This window comes from Mirounga angustirostris, unplaced genomic scaffold (assembly GCF_029215605.1).
Source record: "Mirounga angustirostris isolate CCGP_5_RB_7025 unplaced genomic scaffold, mMirAng1.0.hap1 SCAF_12, whole genome shotgun sequence".
Lineage (NCBI taxonomy): Eukaryota > Metazoa > Chordata > Mammalia > Carnivora > Phocidae > Mirounga > Mirounga angustirostris.
This window is the reverse complement of record NW_026991720.1, coordinates 41,760,120-41,777,581: the sequence shown is the minus strand read 5'-3', so window position 1 is coordinate 41,777,581 and position 17,462 is coordinate 41,760,120. Positions and strand designations below refer to the sequence as shown.

Sequence of the window (17,462 nt, the reverse complement as noted above, 5' to 3'; positions counted from 1 at the left end):
AAATTTTCTAAAGTAAGAACTTACACATTCTAGGAGGACAGATTGCTATTTATGGTTGTGGGGGGGAGGGATACAAAGAATTAAGAAAGGCTGTGTGGTATTGGACCTCAGTTAGAGCGCTAAACCTGTTACTTTCTAGTTCCTTCATCTTGAGCCAACTGATCTCACCTCTCCAACCTTGTTTTCTCAAATGCAAAAACATACCTCACAGAGTTGTAGGAAGGATTAGATGATGTAGCCCTTATAAATTACATAGCAAATAGGAAGTGCTCAGTAAACATGAACATTATTATTATTGTTATTATTTCTGACAGCTTCATTGATCCCTGGCTTCCAGTTATAAACCAAATATGAATGAGAGTGATGACCATCTTCCATTGCACAGCTAGTAAAAGTTGCCCAATACTTAGAAATCATGAGCGTACTTTGGTTAACAAGGCAGTATTTTTCATGTGTCTTTTGATTTGCCATTACGAAATCTGAGCAACAAAATTTACTTTCAGATATAAAAGTTTTTCCACATCTTCCCCCCTGCCACTCAGACAGCTACCTAAATCTACAAAATTGGGTATGTCTTTCCTGGGCTCACACTGCATGCCCTTCATCCCAAGGGCCTCGCAGAGAGCCTGGCTCTCAGGGGAGGCATGTGATACATACTGAGGCAGGAGCAGGGTCAATGGCATGCAGTGTTGTTGCAACTGACAGTGCCCCTGTTTTCTTGGCTACCATGGGTGTGGTAGATGAGCGTTTTGGCTAGTTGACTTTAACAGAGTTAAATACTAGTCACTGTGGGATGATTAATATAGAATCAGTCTCTCCCTGTGCTGAGACGAAAGCCAACTTAAAGTTACAGGGCATTAGCTGGTACTGAATTTTGAACATGCCATCCTTTTATGGTCGCAAACCTGAATAGGAATCACTAAAACAAATGAGTTTCAAATGAGCTGAAATAGACTTAAAAAAAAAAAAAAAAGTCATCTCTTTATATAATGTGTTTATTTCAGGGAGTTCAAGATATTTATGCTCACTCATAAAACTGGAATAAACTCAAAGTGACAACATCTAACTTATATCTATCTTATATCTAAGATATATTTATATATCTTATATCTAACAATGATATAAGAAAAAACCTGGGCATTCATTATATGTTGTACTAACAAGTTAGAAAGAATTTTCACACACACACGCACACACACACACAATGGAAAAAGCCCTAAGCTTTAAATAATATCCCTTCTTCCCTACGTACACCATCCCAAGGTCAATTTCCTTCAGGAAAAGGTACCAGAGAGACTCAAACCTCAGACTGAATCTCAGCCCCCAGGGCTCCTTGACTCTCTGCTCAAGACCTCATGAGGCTAAGGAATACTACATAGAAATGTCAACTTTGCTTTACTGAAGAAATAAATTCCCTGAAGTAAAGAATTTTCCTGTTATAAAATGAAAAATGCATCTATAAGAAAGGCTTCTTCAAAACTAATTCAAAGAACTTGGCTGAATGACACAGGATCTAAAAATCTTTTCTTGTAGTTTTCAGAACACATTACTTATGGTGACAAAAGGTTATATTAAATAATAAAATTTTAAAGCTAAAATGGATATTAACAACCATCTAAGACTAAATAATCTGTCAAGGTCTAATCTTGGCATAATCAGATGAGAACTCAGAGCTCCTAAAATACAGCTTGGTGCTATGTTCACCCACGAAGTTGATATTAAAAGGAAAACATATTAATTCTGGACAGCTGATCTCAAAATGAATTTTCAAATCTTTCTGGAAAGACCCAAATAGTGCTTCTAAAAGCTTCACATAAGGGCACCTGGGTGGTTCAGTCCATTAAGCATCTGCCTTCGGCTCAGGTCATGATCTCAGGGTCCTGGGATGGAGACTCGTGTCCAGCTCCCTGATCAGCAGGGAGTGTGCTTCTCCCTCCCCCTCTGCTATTCCCCCTGCTTGTGCTCTCTCTCTTGCTCTCTCTCTCTCAAATAAATAAATAAAATCTTTAAAAAAAACACACATACAACTATTCCAAGACTTTCCTCAATGATTTAAAAAATAAAATTAAAAATAAATAAATAAAAGCTTCACATATGGAAAATATCACAACCATAAAAAAATTCATTTCAGTGAAAAGATTTCAGTGGACTCAAGAAATTTTAATATGAATGACATTAGGAATGATCTGGCCTGCAGAAAATGTCTCCCAGATACTTCACCATTTTTAATCAGAAAAAAAAAAAAATCTATCAATGAAAACATCTCTTTAAAAAAGCAGAAAAAGACAATTATCCCAACATTCTTAAAGATAAAAGTCAATTATCTTTTCCAATACATAAAATAACAGAAACCTATTAACCTATTTGCAACACTGCAACACTACCACCAGTCATGAGCTAACCTGGTTACTCTGATTTGGTCATAGGTGGGCAAATGGGTGGTGGCAATGCCCAAAGTGATTTATTTGGTTCCAATTTCACTCAAACCATTTGAAACCACTGGCTAGAACTCTCTAATTTATATCTACTTATAACCACCCTTTTTGAGAAGAGTTCTGAAACTACTAAATTGCACAGATCCAATAAGAATGAAAACCTTAAGTAACAAGAGTCTTAATAAAGGGGTAAGACAGAGAATAATTGTATCAAAATATCTAAGCCAAGGGAAGCAACCAATGAAATGCCAATGTGTTTTCTGGCAAATCAAGGCGAAAAAAGAAAGAAATAGTCCTCTCCTTATCAAAAAGAAGTATGCAAGCCTCAAGTATTCTTAGTATAAAATCTAAAACAATTTTTATGTAAATCTTTCTTTTAGAGCATGGAATAACATCATAGTTCCTTACAAAGCAGTCTTATCAAATGTGTAAAGGCCTGTGTCAATGGCTATTTGTGCTATTAATTATTGATATGGGCTCAGAATTCCAATTTCTCTTTTTCCATATTTTGATGAACTCCTTATGACAAAAAATCAAATTGTTTTGTTTTTAATTTCAAGACTTCTCTGTGCTTTACTATTCATAAGACTCTCTACAATAGGGGTAGATAATGAGTAAAGAGCACTTCCCCAAATTTATTTGGACATAAAACCCTTTTGTTCTATTGCGTCTCACATGAACAGGCTCTACAAAACACACTTTGGGAAATCCCCATAGGAGATGTTAGCCCCATTTCCTTTACGCTGTGTTATCTAATATACCACTGACAGAAATCAGATGTTTCACCTAAGAACTATCATAGCCTCCGGAATGCACATTCCCTTTGTCTAGCTGGTGCAGGTAGTAAAGTAGTTGCAGTCTTAGGAAATTCATAGTGCCGAACGAAGGTCCCAGACCCTCTTGCATAGAAATGGCATATGGCATCCCTGTAAGTGGCCTCTTAAGAAGAGCAGTCAGGGTTCCCTGAACAGCACATGAATGTTCTCACAGAATAACTGAGAGATGGAAGATGGGATGGGGAAAGGGAGGGGAAGAAGAGATTGAGAGGGAGGAAGTTCTGAGTGACTTCTCCATTCCATCCCAGGGAATCCACATAATCCAAGGCACTGTACTTACATGGCCATGCTGATCCAGTTCATTGTTGGTGAGTTTCACCTTTTCAAAAGACACCATCTGTTTGAGTAGCTGCTCACCAGTAAAAGGAGAGTCTGGGTGTACGTACAACCTAAGAAAATTATGAGAATGTTATTGAGACATCTTTTAAAACTCTGTTCTCTGTGGGTTATAAAATACTCTGATTCTAAAGGAACACAAAAACCTCATATAAATGGTGAATTTTATTTGCCCTAGATAATCTCAAATTTAATAATCTAACAGTATCAAAATAACTCTAAAACATCTAAATACGTTTCTTCATGTACCGATGATCTAAAAGGGGTAATACCTAGTAAATTTTCTATTGTCTGCTCAGCAAGCCATTTTTAAAAAGGTGCATATTTTTCCATCTATCTAATCAACTATTGGTCTGCTTCCATAAAATACAAAATTTTATTACTGTTGTAGTATTTTCAAAAGACAGACTAGCTTATACTAATTGTATAGCTCCTAGTATAAATACTGCTAAAAAGCAATGAAGGCATAAAGAACTGAAGAGGAAACAATTTTAGAGAATTCATTCATTTACACTTGAGGATGACTCAGTTTGAAGTTTATAAATACAAGACAAAGTAATTTTAATACAGCAATGTGGCTAACTTTTAATAGTCCACAGATCACAGTCTGTTGCTCCTTCCACTACCTTAAATACTATTACTTTCATCTAGTTAAGTGCCCACTAAATGACAGTGAAAATAAGCTGGATAAACCTCAAATTATTCAGTGCATTTATTCATAAACAGTTTTTGGAGGGGGGAACCTTTGATGGGAAAAATATATTTATCAAGTATTTATCATTTATTGATCAGCTGCTACGTACGAGGCAATCTTTTCCTCATTCACAGTTAAATGCAGGCCATCTGTTCTACCAGGGATGGTTTACACAAAGTACAACACTTTGTAAATTCTAATCCTAGTATCCACTCGACATAAGCTTTTCTGAAGTCAGGGGAGATTACAGAACTCGTGAAAGAGAAGGAAATACCCCTGATTTAATAGGACAAATCCTTTTATCCATTTAACAGGTTATTTATATCTCAATTTTATATAGATTCCTTATAATTTTTTTTAAAGATTTTATTTATTTATTTGAGACAGAGAGAATGAGAGAGAGAGAGCACATGAGAGGGGGGAGGGTCAGAGGGAGAAGCAGGCTCCCTGCCGAGCACGGAGCTGGATGCGGGACTCGATCCAGGGACTCCAGGATCATGACCTGAGCCGAAAGCAGTCGCTTAACCAACTGAGCCACCCAGGCGCCCCAGATTCCTTATAATTTTAATTAAACATAAATATTATGGTTTGGGCAAAGTCAGGGGAGAAGTCACAAAACCTTTCCCTGCAGTACTTATGGAAAAAAACCAAGAAGGCTGTGCCATGCTTTGTCACACAGAGGACTAAGAATTAGGTGCCCATGCTGACAGGCTAAAGCCCACCAGAAGCAGAGCACAAAAAAGGCACTAGAAATTCTCACTAGACCCATAGAAGAACTTTAAAGGCTTTAGGTGTGGGTTTGTCTGCCTGTTTGTTTTGGAGGACTGCTCAAAAGTGCCTTTCAATTCAAGTATTCCTTGATGACACAACCATAATACCATTTCAAGTACACCCCTCTAAGGCTAAAACTTCACACATGCAATGGTTTTACTGACCAGCACATCCTACCTACTCCGCCAAAAAAGTTTCAAAAATATTTAAACTCCTAGAAGCTCATGAAATGTTCCCTCTCTATCAATTCAACATGTGGAATCACATTAATAAAGTCTAACATTTAAATATCAGTTACTTTAAAGACAACGAAATGTTCTATATGAAAACACAACATTATCTTAGATAATGTCTTGCCCATTGTTGAGATCAAATGATATTGTCAAGTATTATTTCTTCTGATTAGGAACAACTGACTGGTAAACTTCCATCTGAAATAAATGTTTCAACAAGAACCACAAGGAATTTCCACCATCAATACAAAAATGATCACCTCCCATATTCCTCACCTTCCCCTTATGGAGCTATGAAACGTAGCACTGGGACGCCTGGGTGGCTCAGTCGGTTAAGCGACTGCCTTCGGCTCAGGTCATGATCCTGGAGTCCCGGGATCGAGTCCCGCATCGGGCTCCCTGCTCGGCAGGGAGTCTGCTTCTCCCTCTGACCCTCCCCCCTCTCATGTGCTCTCTCTCTCTCATTCTCTCTCTCAAATAAATAAATAAATAAAATCTTTAAAAAAAAAAAACAAAAAAAACCGTAGCACTATTTTTTAATAACAATAAAGGACATTTGCTTAAATTATCTAGCATATTTCTATCCTATAACACACTAAACATTTTTATCTAATATCAATATAAATAAACTGAAGTAAGATGAATGAAAAAGCATACAGGAAGCCCCTCCTCTCTCAAGTCCCCCAGGACTTAAAATTCCAGCTTAAACATGCTTCAGTTAAGATAGTGTATTGGTACGCGCTTTCCTTCTACAACCAGAAGAGATTAGTAACATAAACAAGGCATTTCATATTTCCAAAGTCCTGCTGGCCAGCACCAGTTCCCCATACCTTCAATAGGAAGAAAACGTATGCTAAATAAGAGCGATTAACTTCTTAAAGGAAAGACCTCGGGGAAGGGGGGGGCGGGGAAGGATTTGCTTGTAAAAATGGTTAGGAATCTGCTAAAATACCTCTCTCTCTCTCTCATTTAAAAAGATTTTGGAAAGTTTGGAAGGAAGCTTCAGAGTAATGTGAATCAGCTATTTAATAATAAATAGTAAAGAATACTAATTATAAACTACTAGAAACTGGTGAATCTTGCTCAATTAAAAAAAAAGGTATAACATCTTTTAAAAAGTTCTTAGTCTGGTTATTTGTTATTTAATATGCTGATTTGGAAGGGTTGGGAAGATGTCCTTCCTAGTCTCTTGTGGGAATGGAAAACTCTGAGAGTTTTTTAATCTCTTCTCCAGTGTATTTAGCATACTGTAAGCTCAGTAATGTGATTAATGACTAAGTAAGCGTAATATTCCATCTGAACTAGTATGTGTAAATTGTCTGTGTTGGTTCTGTGCCTTGACTAAAACTCCAGACTAGATACTTAACAAAGAACCAACCATCAAAGTTCCTAAATCTGTGTAAATAAATTCTTAATTCTGATATGAATTTCTAACCAATTAGAAAAATTAGATAGTCATAAAACAACTCAAAAATAGTAAGTCTTGGTTTTAGGACCCTAAATGTAAAGTCTACTAATATCCTTTGTTTGTATTAAAGTACGTAGTTAGGTTCCTATAACTTCAGCTACTACTTTTTGCATAAACTAATACATGCCTTTTCCCCCTAGAAGGCTAATTTGGGTAAAGCAGCAACAATAAAAAAACAGCATGTGATTTTTTAAACAGGGTTCTCCTTGAAAAACATTATTACCAATGAATAGCATAATAATAAACATATATGATCCCTAATATACTGAGTAATGTTTCATGTAAAAGAATATTAACCTGATATTGAATTACGTGCATCTACTGAACTTACTATGGAGAAGGGGGAAAAAAATTAGCTTTCCTTTTTTTTTTAAGATTTTATTTATTTGACAGAGAGAGACACAGCAAGAGAGGGAAAAGAAGCAGGAAGAGTGGGAGAGGGAGAAGCAGGCTTCCTGCTCAGCAGGAAGCCTGATGTGGGACTCCATCCCAGGACCCTGAGATCATGACTTGAGCCAAAGGCAGACGCTTAACGACTGAACCACCCAGGCACCCAAAAGTTAGCTTTTCTTACTTAAAATGTCTGAGTCCTTTATTGGTCAAAAACAACCACATTTCACCAAAATGACCTTTATTGTGTGCAGATATAACCATATTACTTAAAAATATTTACTATAAGCAACCACTTTACTAAAATGCACTCTTCTAAAAAGGATTTTTAGGGCAACCACTTCAGCATTAGGTGTATTCAGTCTGGTATTAAATAGCCAACTAGAAATGATGGGTGCCCTATGAAATGGGTCCAGATTTCTAATGAATATTCTAACTGAAATTAGGAAAGCGTGGAAATGAATTACGAGAAATATAAAATTAAAGACAACATTCTGTCTCTGCAAACTCTGCCTTTCTCAGATATTTTGTAGAGTCAGTCCTGGAGCATCTGGGCTTGGAATGCTTTCTACCAGAGCCCACCACTGTGCAAACAGATCTGCTTAAAATGCAACCAACCAGAGACATTCTGCTCTCAGGGTTAAAACGCGTTTTGCTCTGCCCGAAAATCTGGAGGCACAAACCTGGCCGGCAGCGGCGGGTCTGCCTTGCCAGCCACCAGCCAGGAAGACCGGTGGTAGGCATAGCGGTACCTCTTGTTGTCCACGGGTACGATGTCCATCAGGACTATGTACTTGGCCTCAGGATCCACACCCGAAAATGACACTCGGATGGTGGGAAACATCCTCCTGACACAGGGAAACAAAGAGAATCGGCCACAGCTCATACTGCCAAAAGAGCCCACCGAATTAAAGAGGGAGGTCCTACTCCCCTCCCTACCCGGCCCCCAAGCCCTTTTTTGTTTCCACAGAGATGTGAATTCGGAGATCTTCCTTCTCCCAAGCAGAAATAATTTTAGGCGTCACCTTTTCCAGTGTCCTCATTGCTAGGTGAAAAGTTTTGTTTTGTTTTCTAATACCCAAAGGTCTGTGATTAGGGAAAACTTTAGGTTACATTATCAAGCCTGTTAGGCTCCCAGACCAAAGTGTCTGGAGCAGACCAAGTCGCCCAGCCCCTAGGGTGGCAGAGAGAAAACTCTGTCCCAGCCACAGAAATCTAGGGCAGGGTTGGGTTTCCGGAGACCCTGGGGGTATTTCCCAGGGTCCAGAGAGCTGGAGTGACCAGGGCTGCCATTGGCCACCTTTAGAATCTTTGCCCCAGGCCTGGGGAGCCGCCTGCACCCCCGGGGTTTCCGGCCCTGGTGCCAGCTACAGCATCAGGGGGCCTGCAGCACCAGCACTCTATCCTACACAGAGTGTGGTCGTTTCAAATTTCATTCTTCGGCACAGGTTTTAGTTTTGGTTTTTAATGGGAGCTGGCGGCTTTTGCAAATTGAGACCAATAAAAGGGAAGCTACCTGCCTCCCTCCAAGTACCTAGCAGCCCGCCCTGTACTCCCAGCATGAGTTCCCTCTTCCCTCCAGATGCCAACCCTGCAGCCCAAAGCCCTCTCAGATTGCAGCGTCCCAAGATTACTGGTCCCTGCACCCCTCTCATCAAGGCCAAGTTGGGTTTTTCATGGCCAGATCGCGAGAAAGCAAATGCTTAGACGTCTGTCTTAGCAGTTCTTTCCAAAAGCAAGTCAGGGGAAAGAAGCCCTCATTAAGCGAAGCTTCCTCTCAGTGCTCTGGATTAATGGGGTTTCACCCAGTTCCTGGGAACACCCTAGGCCACCCAGGGCGCTCTTTTCACCGCCCCACTCCTCACACACCAAGACCCCCGCTACCTGCCCGACTTGGTGATGATCATCTCTGTTCCCAGCTCGTGGAATTTGTCCCAGAGCTCCTTGGTCTCCAGGCTGCAGGCAATTTTGGCCATTTCCTCACTGGGGATGATGGGGGTGGTGGGGATCAGCGGCTCAGTACACAGAGAGGAGGAGGCTGGGCTACTGCTGCCCCCGCCACCAAACTCCCCGTGAGCATCCAGGCTGGTCAGTTCGCCCAGGGGCTGGGCACACGATGACTTCTCAACAAATTGTTCTGTGGGCAAAGAGAATGGAGGATGACAGCTAACACTGTCAAGCAAAGACACAGGAAGGAGAAAAACACAACTAAAACAGGTTCTGGACTTGACTTTGGAAAAGTTAAGGTCAGAAACTCCAGGAAGGCAGTGATAACCCATCAATATATATGTATTATCTCCCGCGATATAGTGACATACTAAACCAAATGAGTTCTAGAACTAATAGCTTATTACCACCATTATGAAAGCCACTTTGGGGATGAAAAATATAAGGAGCTGATAAAGGGAAAGGAGGTGATCAAGAAAGATGAAAAGCAAATATTCCTTTTGTTTTCCCTCCCAAGTTCCAGACTTTGCTTGTGGGATCTGGTGCCAGTCCTGCCTCTCTGACAACCAGGCGAGATTTTTCTCCAGGGAGACCAAGGGAATGAAGAGATGAGCACCTTCCTTACTTTGAAAGAAACTTTCCCTTCCATCCGGAGCCTTCCCTCCATGAGAAAAAAATGAAAAAGGGGAGGGGAAGTGGAGAAAAGTGGGGATGTGGTTAAAACAAAAAAATTAAGTTACTTTACTTCTCTACCTGGCTCTCCGTTTTCTAGGCTTTGATATGAGTGCATTTTTACAATATCCCTCCCAGCCTGACATCTTATGAAAGACTCTAACATATCAAGTGAGCTCCCCAGGCCATTTTGGGAACCGGTGTGAAACAACTACTTGAGGGCAGTGTGTGTATTTTTCTCTCAAAAAAGTCCTGGAAGTAAGGAAAACAACCTCGACCCCAGGCTAGCAGAGTATTAAAGTAGGAAGAACGCCATCCACCATCAAGCTGGAATACCACTGCCTATGAACCAAACATTCTCCTCCACAGCTGATAAGGGCCCAGGACTACACCAGTCACTTTGATGGAATACAGGGGGACTTCTGTAATTGTCCCAATTATCTTGCATCCCTTAAAAAAGAAACTACTTGAATCTGCAATGTGAAACTGATCTCTAAACAACTCTGTTCTGAGTGCCCTCAAGGAATTGAAACAAGTTCTAAATGTAGGTATATACATATAAATGCTGTATATCATATAAAGTATTTTATTTCCCATATTTCTCCTTGACTTGGGGCAGGCAAGCAGGAAACGGAATTTTTTTTTACCTTTTCTTCTCTTACAATAATAATCCAACTCATTGTAACATTTTAAATTAAGGATGACCAAATTAATTATCTTAGCCTTATATTTTCAAATTCAAAGACAGAGAAGTATGCCACGGCACAATCTTATTTGCAACGAGTATTTTCAGAAACACATTCACATAAGGTCTTTATAGGGAATCAACAAGTAGCCTCAGAAATTTTCTTATTTTCTGACAATTGAAAAAGGCAAGTCCCTAAGCCCCAGACTAAAGACTGTCAGGGTTGGAAAGTGAAGGAGGAAGAAAATGATACAGAATTGCTCTAACACAGTGTTATATGTCAATTGTATCTCAATAAAAAAAATTTTTTTTAAAGAAATGTTCTAGTGATCTAAGGCAGTTCTTCTAAATAGATTTAGTGTGTTTAAATGGGCAAGCAGGAGACACTTTCGAGTCCCCACCCCACAGCTCCTTCAACAGCTCTCATGTTCCAAGTACCACATTCTCTCTTAACAGAACCTCTAGGTGTTTCTCTTGCGGGAGTCCTTGGCTTATTGTGCTCTGTTGAACTGGCCTGGGGAAAGGACAAGAATGCCTTCTGGTTCTTTCAGAGCCTGTCTCAAAAACCCAGGGGAGGGATGCTCATTTTACAGACTTGTGTGTGTTTGTGGTGGGGGAGAGGGGATGGCTTTATAGTTTAGAATTTAGATAGAAGGTGAGTATTCTCAGGAAAAGAAACAGAAAAGAAAGCAATACTGACATGAGCTGGAAATGGCATGTTTTCCAGTCTGCTGCCTGTAATTCTGACAGGAATTTTAACCCCAAGTGCTCTTTTCCTGCTAGCTACCAAACTGTGATGGGGGTGTTTATAAAGAATTCAGAGGCCCTCTAAATAGGAGTGATAACATTGGGCAGTTTCACAAATATAACTCTGAAACTAGTGGCTAATATTTCTGTAAACAGTTGGGGTTTTTGTTTCATTGGCTGTTCCCATATTTTTTCGGCAGGCTTAGATTTCGACAGGAGGGCAGGTGGGAAGAACCAGGGAAAGGGAGTGAAAACCTTGGAGGGGAGAATTTTTTACATTATATTTTCTGGAGATCTTCCGGTTTCCCTTTCCTTGGTTCTAAGCTGCTCCCGGGATTTTAGCTGTTTCTTTTCTCTCTGCCCGGCCCTCTTCTTTTTCATCTCTAACACTTTGTCTTTCATACTAGGATTGTTGTTTCAGATGTGAGATGTTAAAGTATTGGAAAGGACAGGGAGAAAAAAAAGAAAACACTGGGGAGAGTTAAAAAAGAAATATTACCTAAGTTTGCTATTTGATGTTTCTCACCGTTTTAGGGCTATCAGATGATCAGGATGTGGAATAATTATTTCCCGGGGACCCAAGAGGTGATGATAACACTTCTTTCTCTGTCAATTATAAAGGGACTCTGAAACATTCAAGTCCAGCAGTTTCTTTCCCACACAGTTCACTTGTGCTCGGGGAACATAATCCTTATTTTCCCTTTACTCTGAGCCTCGTGTCTTCTATAAATGGTAAAGGTTGTTAAATAAACAGTATAGCTAAAAGTTGAGGAATTTGGAAAATGGTTACTGGCTAATGTTTTTGCCAACCTCCACTGAAAATGATGGCAGCTACAAAACGATGCCTCATTGATAAGTCTGGAGCTTCCGTGAAGAAAATCGTTCATGTGGGGAGAACTGGCTTATTCTACAGCACTTGACGGTGGTTTTAAGGAGCTGGTTCTGTTTAATCGATTGAAGTCAGAGGAAAAACAAAATTCAACTAGTTCCTTGTGAAGTCGCTTAGTCTCCTTGGCATCAAATGCACACGCAGGTGTACACGCTTGGTAAATTCTGTTGAGTCTTAAAAGGGGTTAATTATTATTTATCCCTGACTGTTTTTATCCCAAAAAAGTTACACACACTCTCATACGTACGACTTGACATGGGGATTCTAGACGAATAGGTAGGGAAAGTGGCTAGCGCATAGAGGAGACGCGAAACCGGCTATCCGTGAAGTCCCCAAAGAAAATTTGGGAGGAAAAGGAAAGAGTCTTCAACGCCTAGCGCCGGGCCCCTGGCCTGAGGATCAGAAGGCGCCACCAGCAGGGAAAGGCGGCCACCCTCTCGAGCCTCCCGCAGGCAGGGGACGGAGGGCCAGACGGAAGCGCTGCAGCCCCGCCCCTGCCCACGGCAGACATTCAGGACTTACCCAGAGGCTTGATGGTGTTCTCGGTGGCCTCCTTCTCCTTGGAGCCGCCGCTCGACATGAGCGCGGCGATGGAGAAGGCGTTGGCCCGGGAGGAGAGCTGTGGCTTCGGCGACGCCGTGAACTCCATGGCCCCCAGCGCGCGGTCCTGGCCACGGACGGGGCCTGCCGAACTGCCGTCCAGCTTCCCCAAGGGAGACAAAACCCGACACACAGCGCAAAGTTTCCAAGTGCAGTCTCAGCGGAGTCGGCAACTCCAGATGAGTCAGCCCCAACCTCCCAAGAGCTCCACACTGGCCTCTGTCCCTCACCGCAAAGCCCTCCAGCCCCAGAGACTTCCAACTAGCCGGAGAGGACAGGAGAGGACCAGCAGCGGGCTCAGCCGGGTGCGCGAACACCGGGGCGCTCCGCAGAACCACGGGCTGAGCGGCCGGAAGGTGGAGACGAGCATCGGACGCCCAAAGCCCAGGGGTCCTGCCGCACCCCCTCTGCGTCCTTCCTCCCTCCACGCGCTGGGAACAGCCGGAGCGGCCCAAGCTGCAGGAAGGTGGCGACCGGTGGGGCGCCGCTGCCAGGGGGCGGACGTCAGGGAGCGCGAGCGCAGGCGTGCCGAGCACGGCGCGGCGCGGAGGACACTGCGCCCCGGCGCTCGCAGCCCTGCGCCTTAATTTGCTGGCGGCAGCTATCCCGGCGGCCCGCAGCCAGTCAGCGCCGCCTCACGTCACCGCTTCCTGATTCCGCCGCCGGGGGCGGGGCCGCGGGCTGGGCAGGGAGGGCGCGCCCCGGGCGTGGTGCCCGCACGGCCTCGCGCCGCTACCGGCCGCGGACCTGGCGCGCGTTCGGAAAAAAGTGTCACCACCAAGCTGCGGCGGACGCCCCTAGCCTGGTCTCGAAGCCCCAGGGCGGAAGGGACGTGCGCGCGGTCGGGAGCGGGTATTTTTGAAGCGGCTAGGACGCGGGATTCTGGGAGTGGCCCAGTGCGGGAACCTAGACCGGAGGTAGCCTGGGGGAGTTCCTGCTTCTTCCGTTATTTTTCTTCCCCGCGCTCAAAGTTCCAAAAGAAAGTAAGCTCTAAGTAGAGCGGAAACCGGCGCCACAGAGCCAGCACCTAACGGGCCAGATCCTCTTCGCGGGACAGCTCCCAGGGCTGGTCCCCTCCTTCCTTGGGCTCCAAAATCTGTTTGCTTGTCGGGGGACTGGAGAGACACAACTTCTGCTGCACAGCAGTGCGCCACTTATGCGGGGTTCCTGTTGCCGAAAGGGACTCCGCAGAGCGGGGCCCCCACGAAGGGAAGGCGCGGGGCGGGGGGCGCGGCACCCTGCGGGGACCACGCGACACGCAGTGGGGGAGTGCGAGATTTACAGCGCCTGAGCTTGGTAGACAAGGGCTCTTCTGCCTTCGCAAACTAGGCTGCGACCAGGACTTCCCACGGCCTTATGGGGGTCGTCCTGTTGGCCCTGTTCAGCTTGAATAACTCAAATTCTCCGAATTCGCAGGGTAATCCGCTTCACTTGGAGCCATGTAAACTCAGGCTGACACACACACACTCAAGTTGTGCATGTAAATATTTGCGCTCCTTTCCAGCCAGTCGGTCTGGCGATTAGGAGCCTCTTGGTGGGTCTTAAAATTTTAAAGAAAGAGAAAATAACTTCCATTTCCCACCAGCCCTTTTCTCCCTTCCCTGCACCCCCTGCCCCCCAGTCTCCTGAAATAAACTTATGGGAAAAGGCTAAAAAGTTGAGAACTTTTATGAAAGTGAAGTAATGACATCTGGGAGAGTCGTGATTTAAGCCACTTTGGCCAATGTGTATCGATAGTTTCTAACAAGGTGCTGCATGCAGTGACTAAAAAAACGCATTCTGCTATCAGTCTCCAGGTACAAAGTGTATACGTGCAAATATTTGGGGAAATTCGTAAAATCATAGGCTTTATTGCTGGAAGGGTTTTGCACGTTCCTGTAGCGTATCTCCATTTGCTTTTGAGAAGGAAACACCAGGTAGGGCTTGGCAGGGGCACATCTCTCCAGTCGGCCCAGCCGGCTAGAGGCAGACCCCAGAGCGCCAGACCGGCACTCCAGGCCACTGTCTTGGTCACACGATGGCCCTGCAGCTGCGCCTGGGCTGTTCTCGGGAGATTGATAATAGAGCTAACACCGGCTGAGAGCAGAGGGCTCTCAGATTAAACCTCAGGAAGAACAGAGGCTAAGCCAACCAGGTGTGCCTAAGGATCTGTTTTCCATTCTCGAGCCTTTAGTCTTTTGCTGTTTTTGGACAACCCAGACCCTCCGTTGTTGTTGTTGAAGACCACTTCGTCCCCCAGCACATACCCCATCTCAATGCAACAGTGACATTTCCCTCTTGAATGTAAGGCACATACTGGTTCCTTTCCTGTCTCAGAAAGGGAGATTTCTGATAAGAGGGGTTTTTGTTTGTTTTTAACTTTTTATCGGAGTGAGGGTGATGTCATGGTTGGTCCAGAGCTTAATATATGCTTCAAATGGGTGGTGAAGATCTTTTTGCTGGTTTTAGTTTTCAAAAACTTACAGAATTATACCGCAATTTTTAAAAACTTACCATTACTTTTCTACACAGAGGAAACATCGTTTCTTTTCGTAATTATCCCAATGGTTTAGAATGGAATTTGAATAATTTCATGACAGGGACATTTTTAGAAAAATTGGCCCAGCGAGGGGAAAGCTGATTGCCCCCAATCAGCTTCCGCTTCCTTTTCCAATTGCCTCGGCGGTAGCCCAGTTCTGAGTCTCTTGTGGGCAAAACTCCGACTATTCATCGTATTAAAGGTAAAACAGAAAGCACAAAAAGCTAAATGAGCGCGCGGAGGCAGGAGGCAAACCAGAGGAATTGAAAAGGCCACTTTAAACAAATCCGGGCGCGAGAGGTGAGCCGTTTGGGGATCCCTAACAAGCTATGTATCTTGTTGGTGTTGAAACCGTGGCAGTAAAATGTATACTACAATATAATTATCGGGGGGGGGGCACCCCGTCCCCTCTCTTAGATTTATTGCCTTTGCAAGTCAATATGGTGCTATAAAAACGGGGAACCGGTGCTTGGCAGAGAGATGCGGTCAGAGGGTGATTCGAAGCCGTCCTGAAGCCGAGAGCGCTGAAGTTCTGAGGTCCCTTCAAAATCTCAGTGTTAGCGCGGGTTACAGGTAGAGCGACCACAGGGGTTGGAACAAAGCAATCACATTAACACTTCCCTCCAGGCTCTGCTCAGGCTGACGACAGGCGGGCGGGGGCTGCTTTCGGATACGGGAACGTGCAATCGGACTTGTAGAAGGCTTTGAATCTTGACTTTAGACCGCTTTAGCCCTAAGACTTTGTGCAGGTTATCTAAACCTCTCAAAGCCTCAGTTTCCATCTACATTAAAAAAGGGCCTGGAAGATGGCTCTGTGGATTCATGAGATAACGTGTAAAACCCCTAAACTATAACCTTAACACCAATGTATGTAAAACATAAGTACAGAATTTTATTATATTTAAATTTTGAACGGCAACTTCGTGATCGTAGAGACGTATCTCTCGCTCACGCTTGTCGAGGTAACTGTATAGACAGTTTTGGAATGTGCGCAGAGTGGAGTCACATGGTGATAATGAGCCCTTCCTTACATCCCGTTAAACTTTGGAGCCTAAGAATTAAACATTTTGGTTATACGTCTGAGTTTGGTTATACGGAGTTTGGAGAACTGGAAGACGTCTCCCTATACATTCCACACTTTCAAATTCCCATTTGTCGTCTCCGGAACTCAAAAATTAGTGGTCGCAGAGAACAGCCCTGGAAGGAACTGGTTTCCCGCTTTTGGCCAATGATCCCTCGCTTAACGAATGCTAACGCAGAACCCTCCGCCGACAGCGGCTGGGACCCGTCAGCGCCTGGGCTCGCTCACCCGCGGCCAACACCAGGAGCGAGAGCTGCGCCAGGGCTGCGGGACCGGGTTCCAGACCCAGAGCGCCGCCGTGCACCTGAGGGTGACAGCGGGAGAGAAGGTGAGAAAAGAGACCTGCTTCAGGGCACAAGGGCAGCTACTCGCGAACTTGGTCCGAGATCCCGTCCTCATCCTCCTTTCCTCTCTGTCTGGTAAATGCTTTATTTAAAAGGCGACAGAAATGGTGCCTTTGGATTCCTAAATTCGGCTTACGGAACAGAAAAGTCCCGAAGCAGCGTGGGGAGCGCGACCGCAGCCCCTCGGAGGCCGCCGCAGCAAGTCCCAGGGGAAAGCAGCGCGCGTCCCCGCGCCGGCAAGGGAGCGCGCGGCCAGGCCCGGGATTTCGACCGCTTGGCTAGAGCGCTGCTAGTCCAAGCCTTTCCGGGGAGAAGTCCGGGCCTTGGCTCAGACGCACACCCTGGCGGGGTTAAGTTTTCTTGAACCCAAATGGTCCCCTTGAAGGGCCCCTCCAGCCCGGCCCCAAGAACGGGCCTGGAGCGTCCAGGCCTTCGGGCCCACCCCGGAGGCCCCTGGGCCTGGCGCTCGAGGCGCCCTCGCCCAGTTCCGGCTTTAAGGGCAAGGCAAAGATCAGCTCCTCTAGGGGTGAGGCGGGAGGTTGCCGTCTGTTTGGTCCCAGGTGTGCGCGCTTTTGGTTCGGGACTTCACACTCGCGCCCGCCCGTGGGACCCAGAAAAGAGATATCTTGTGCGCCTAGGGAAGGACGTGCCCATCTCCAGGGCCCCTGTCCTCAGGTGGTGAAGGGAAAAGCACTTGCGGCCCGTGGTACTGCGACGTTACCCCGCCGGACCGGGCTAGTGGAGGCCTGCCGCTGCGGGTGCCCGCCGCTCTTGCCCACCCCGGGCCCCCCCACCCCGGTTTTCACCAAGCGGGTC

General features: G+C 44.7%; 1 protein-coding gene across 1 annotated transcript in view; it reads right to left on the bottom strand.

Annotated features, from left to right (window-relative positions):
• Positions 1–13,264, bottom strand: part of TBX20 (T-box transcription factor 20) — a 57,940-nt gene extending 44,676 nt beyond the window's left edge. The window contains exons 1-4 of the mRNA XM_045864434.2: positions 12,626–13,264; positions 9,048–9,300; positions 7,847–8,011; positions 3,552–3,660 (exon numbers count right to left, since the gene is read on the bottom strand). Coding sequence (XP_045720390.1) covers positions 3,552–3,660; positions 7,847–8,011; positions 9,048–9,300; positions 12,626–12,752 — 654 coding nt within the window. The 5' untranslated portion in view covers positions 12,753–13,264. The remainder of the gene's footprint in view (positions 1–3,551; positions 3,661–7,846; positions 8,012–9,047; positions 9,301–12,625) is intronic.
• Positions 13,265–17,462: the final 4,198 nt, after the last annotated feature.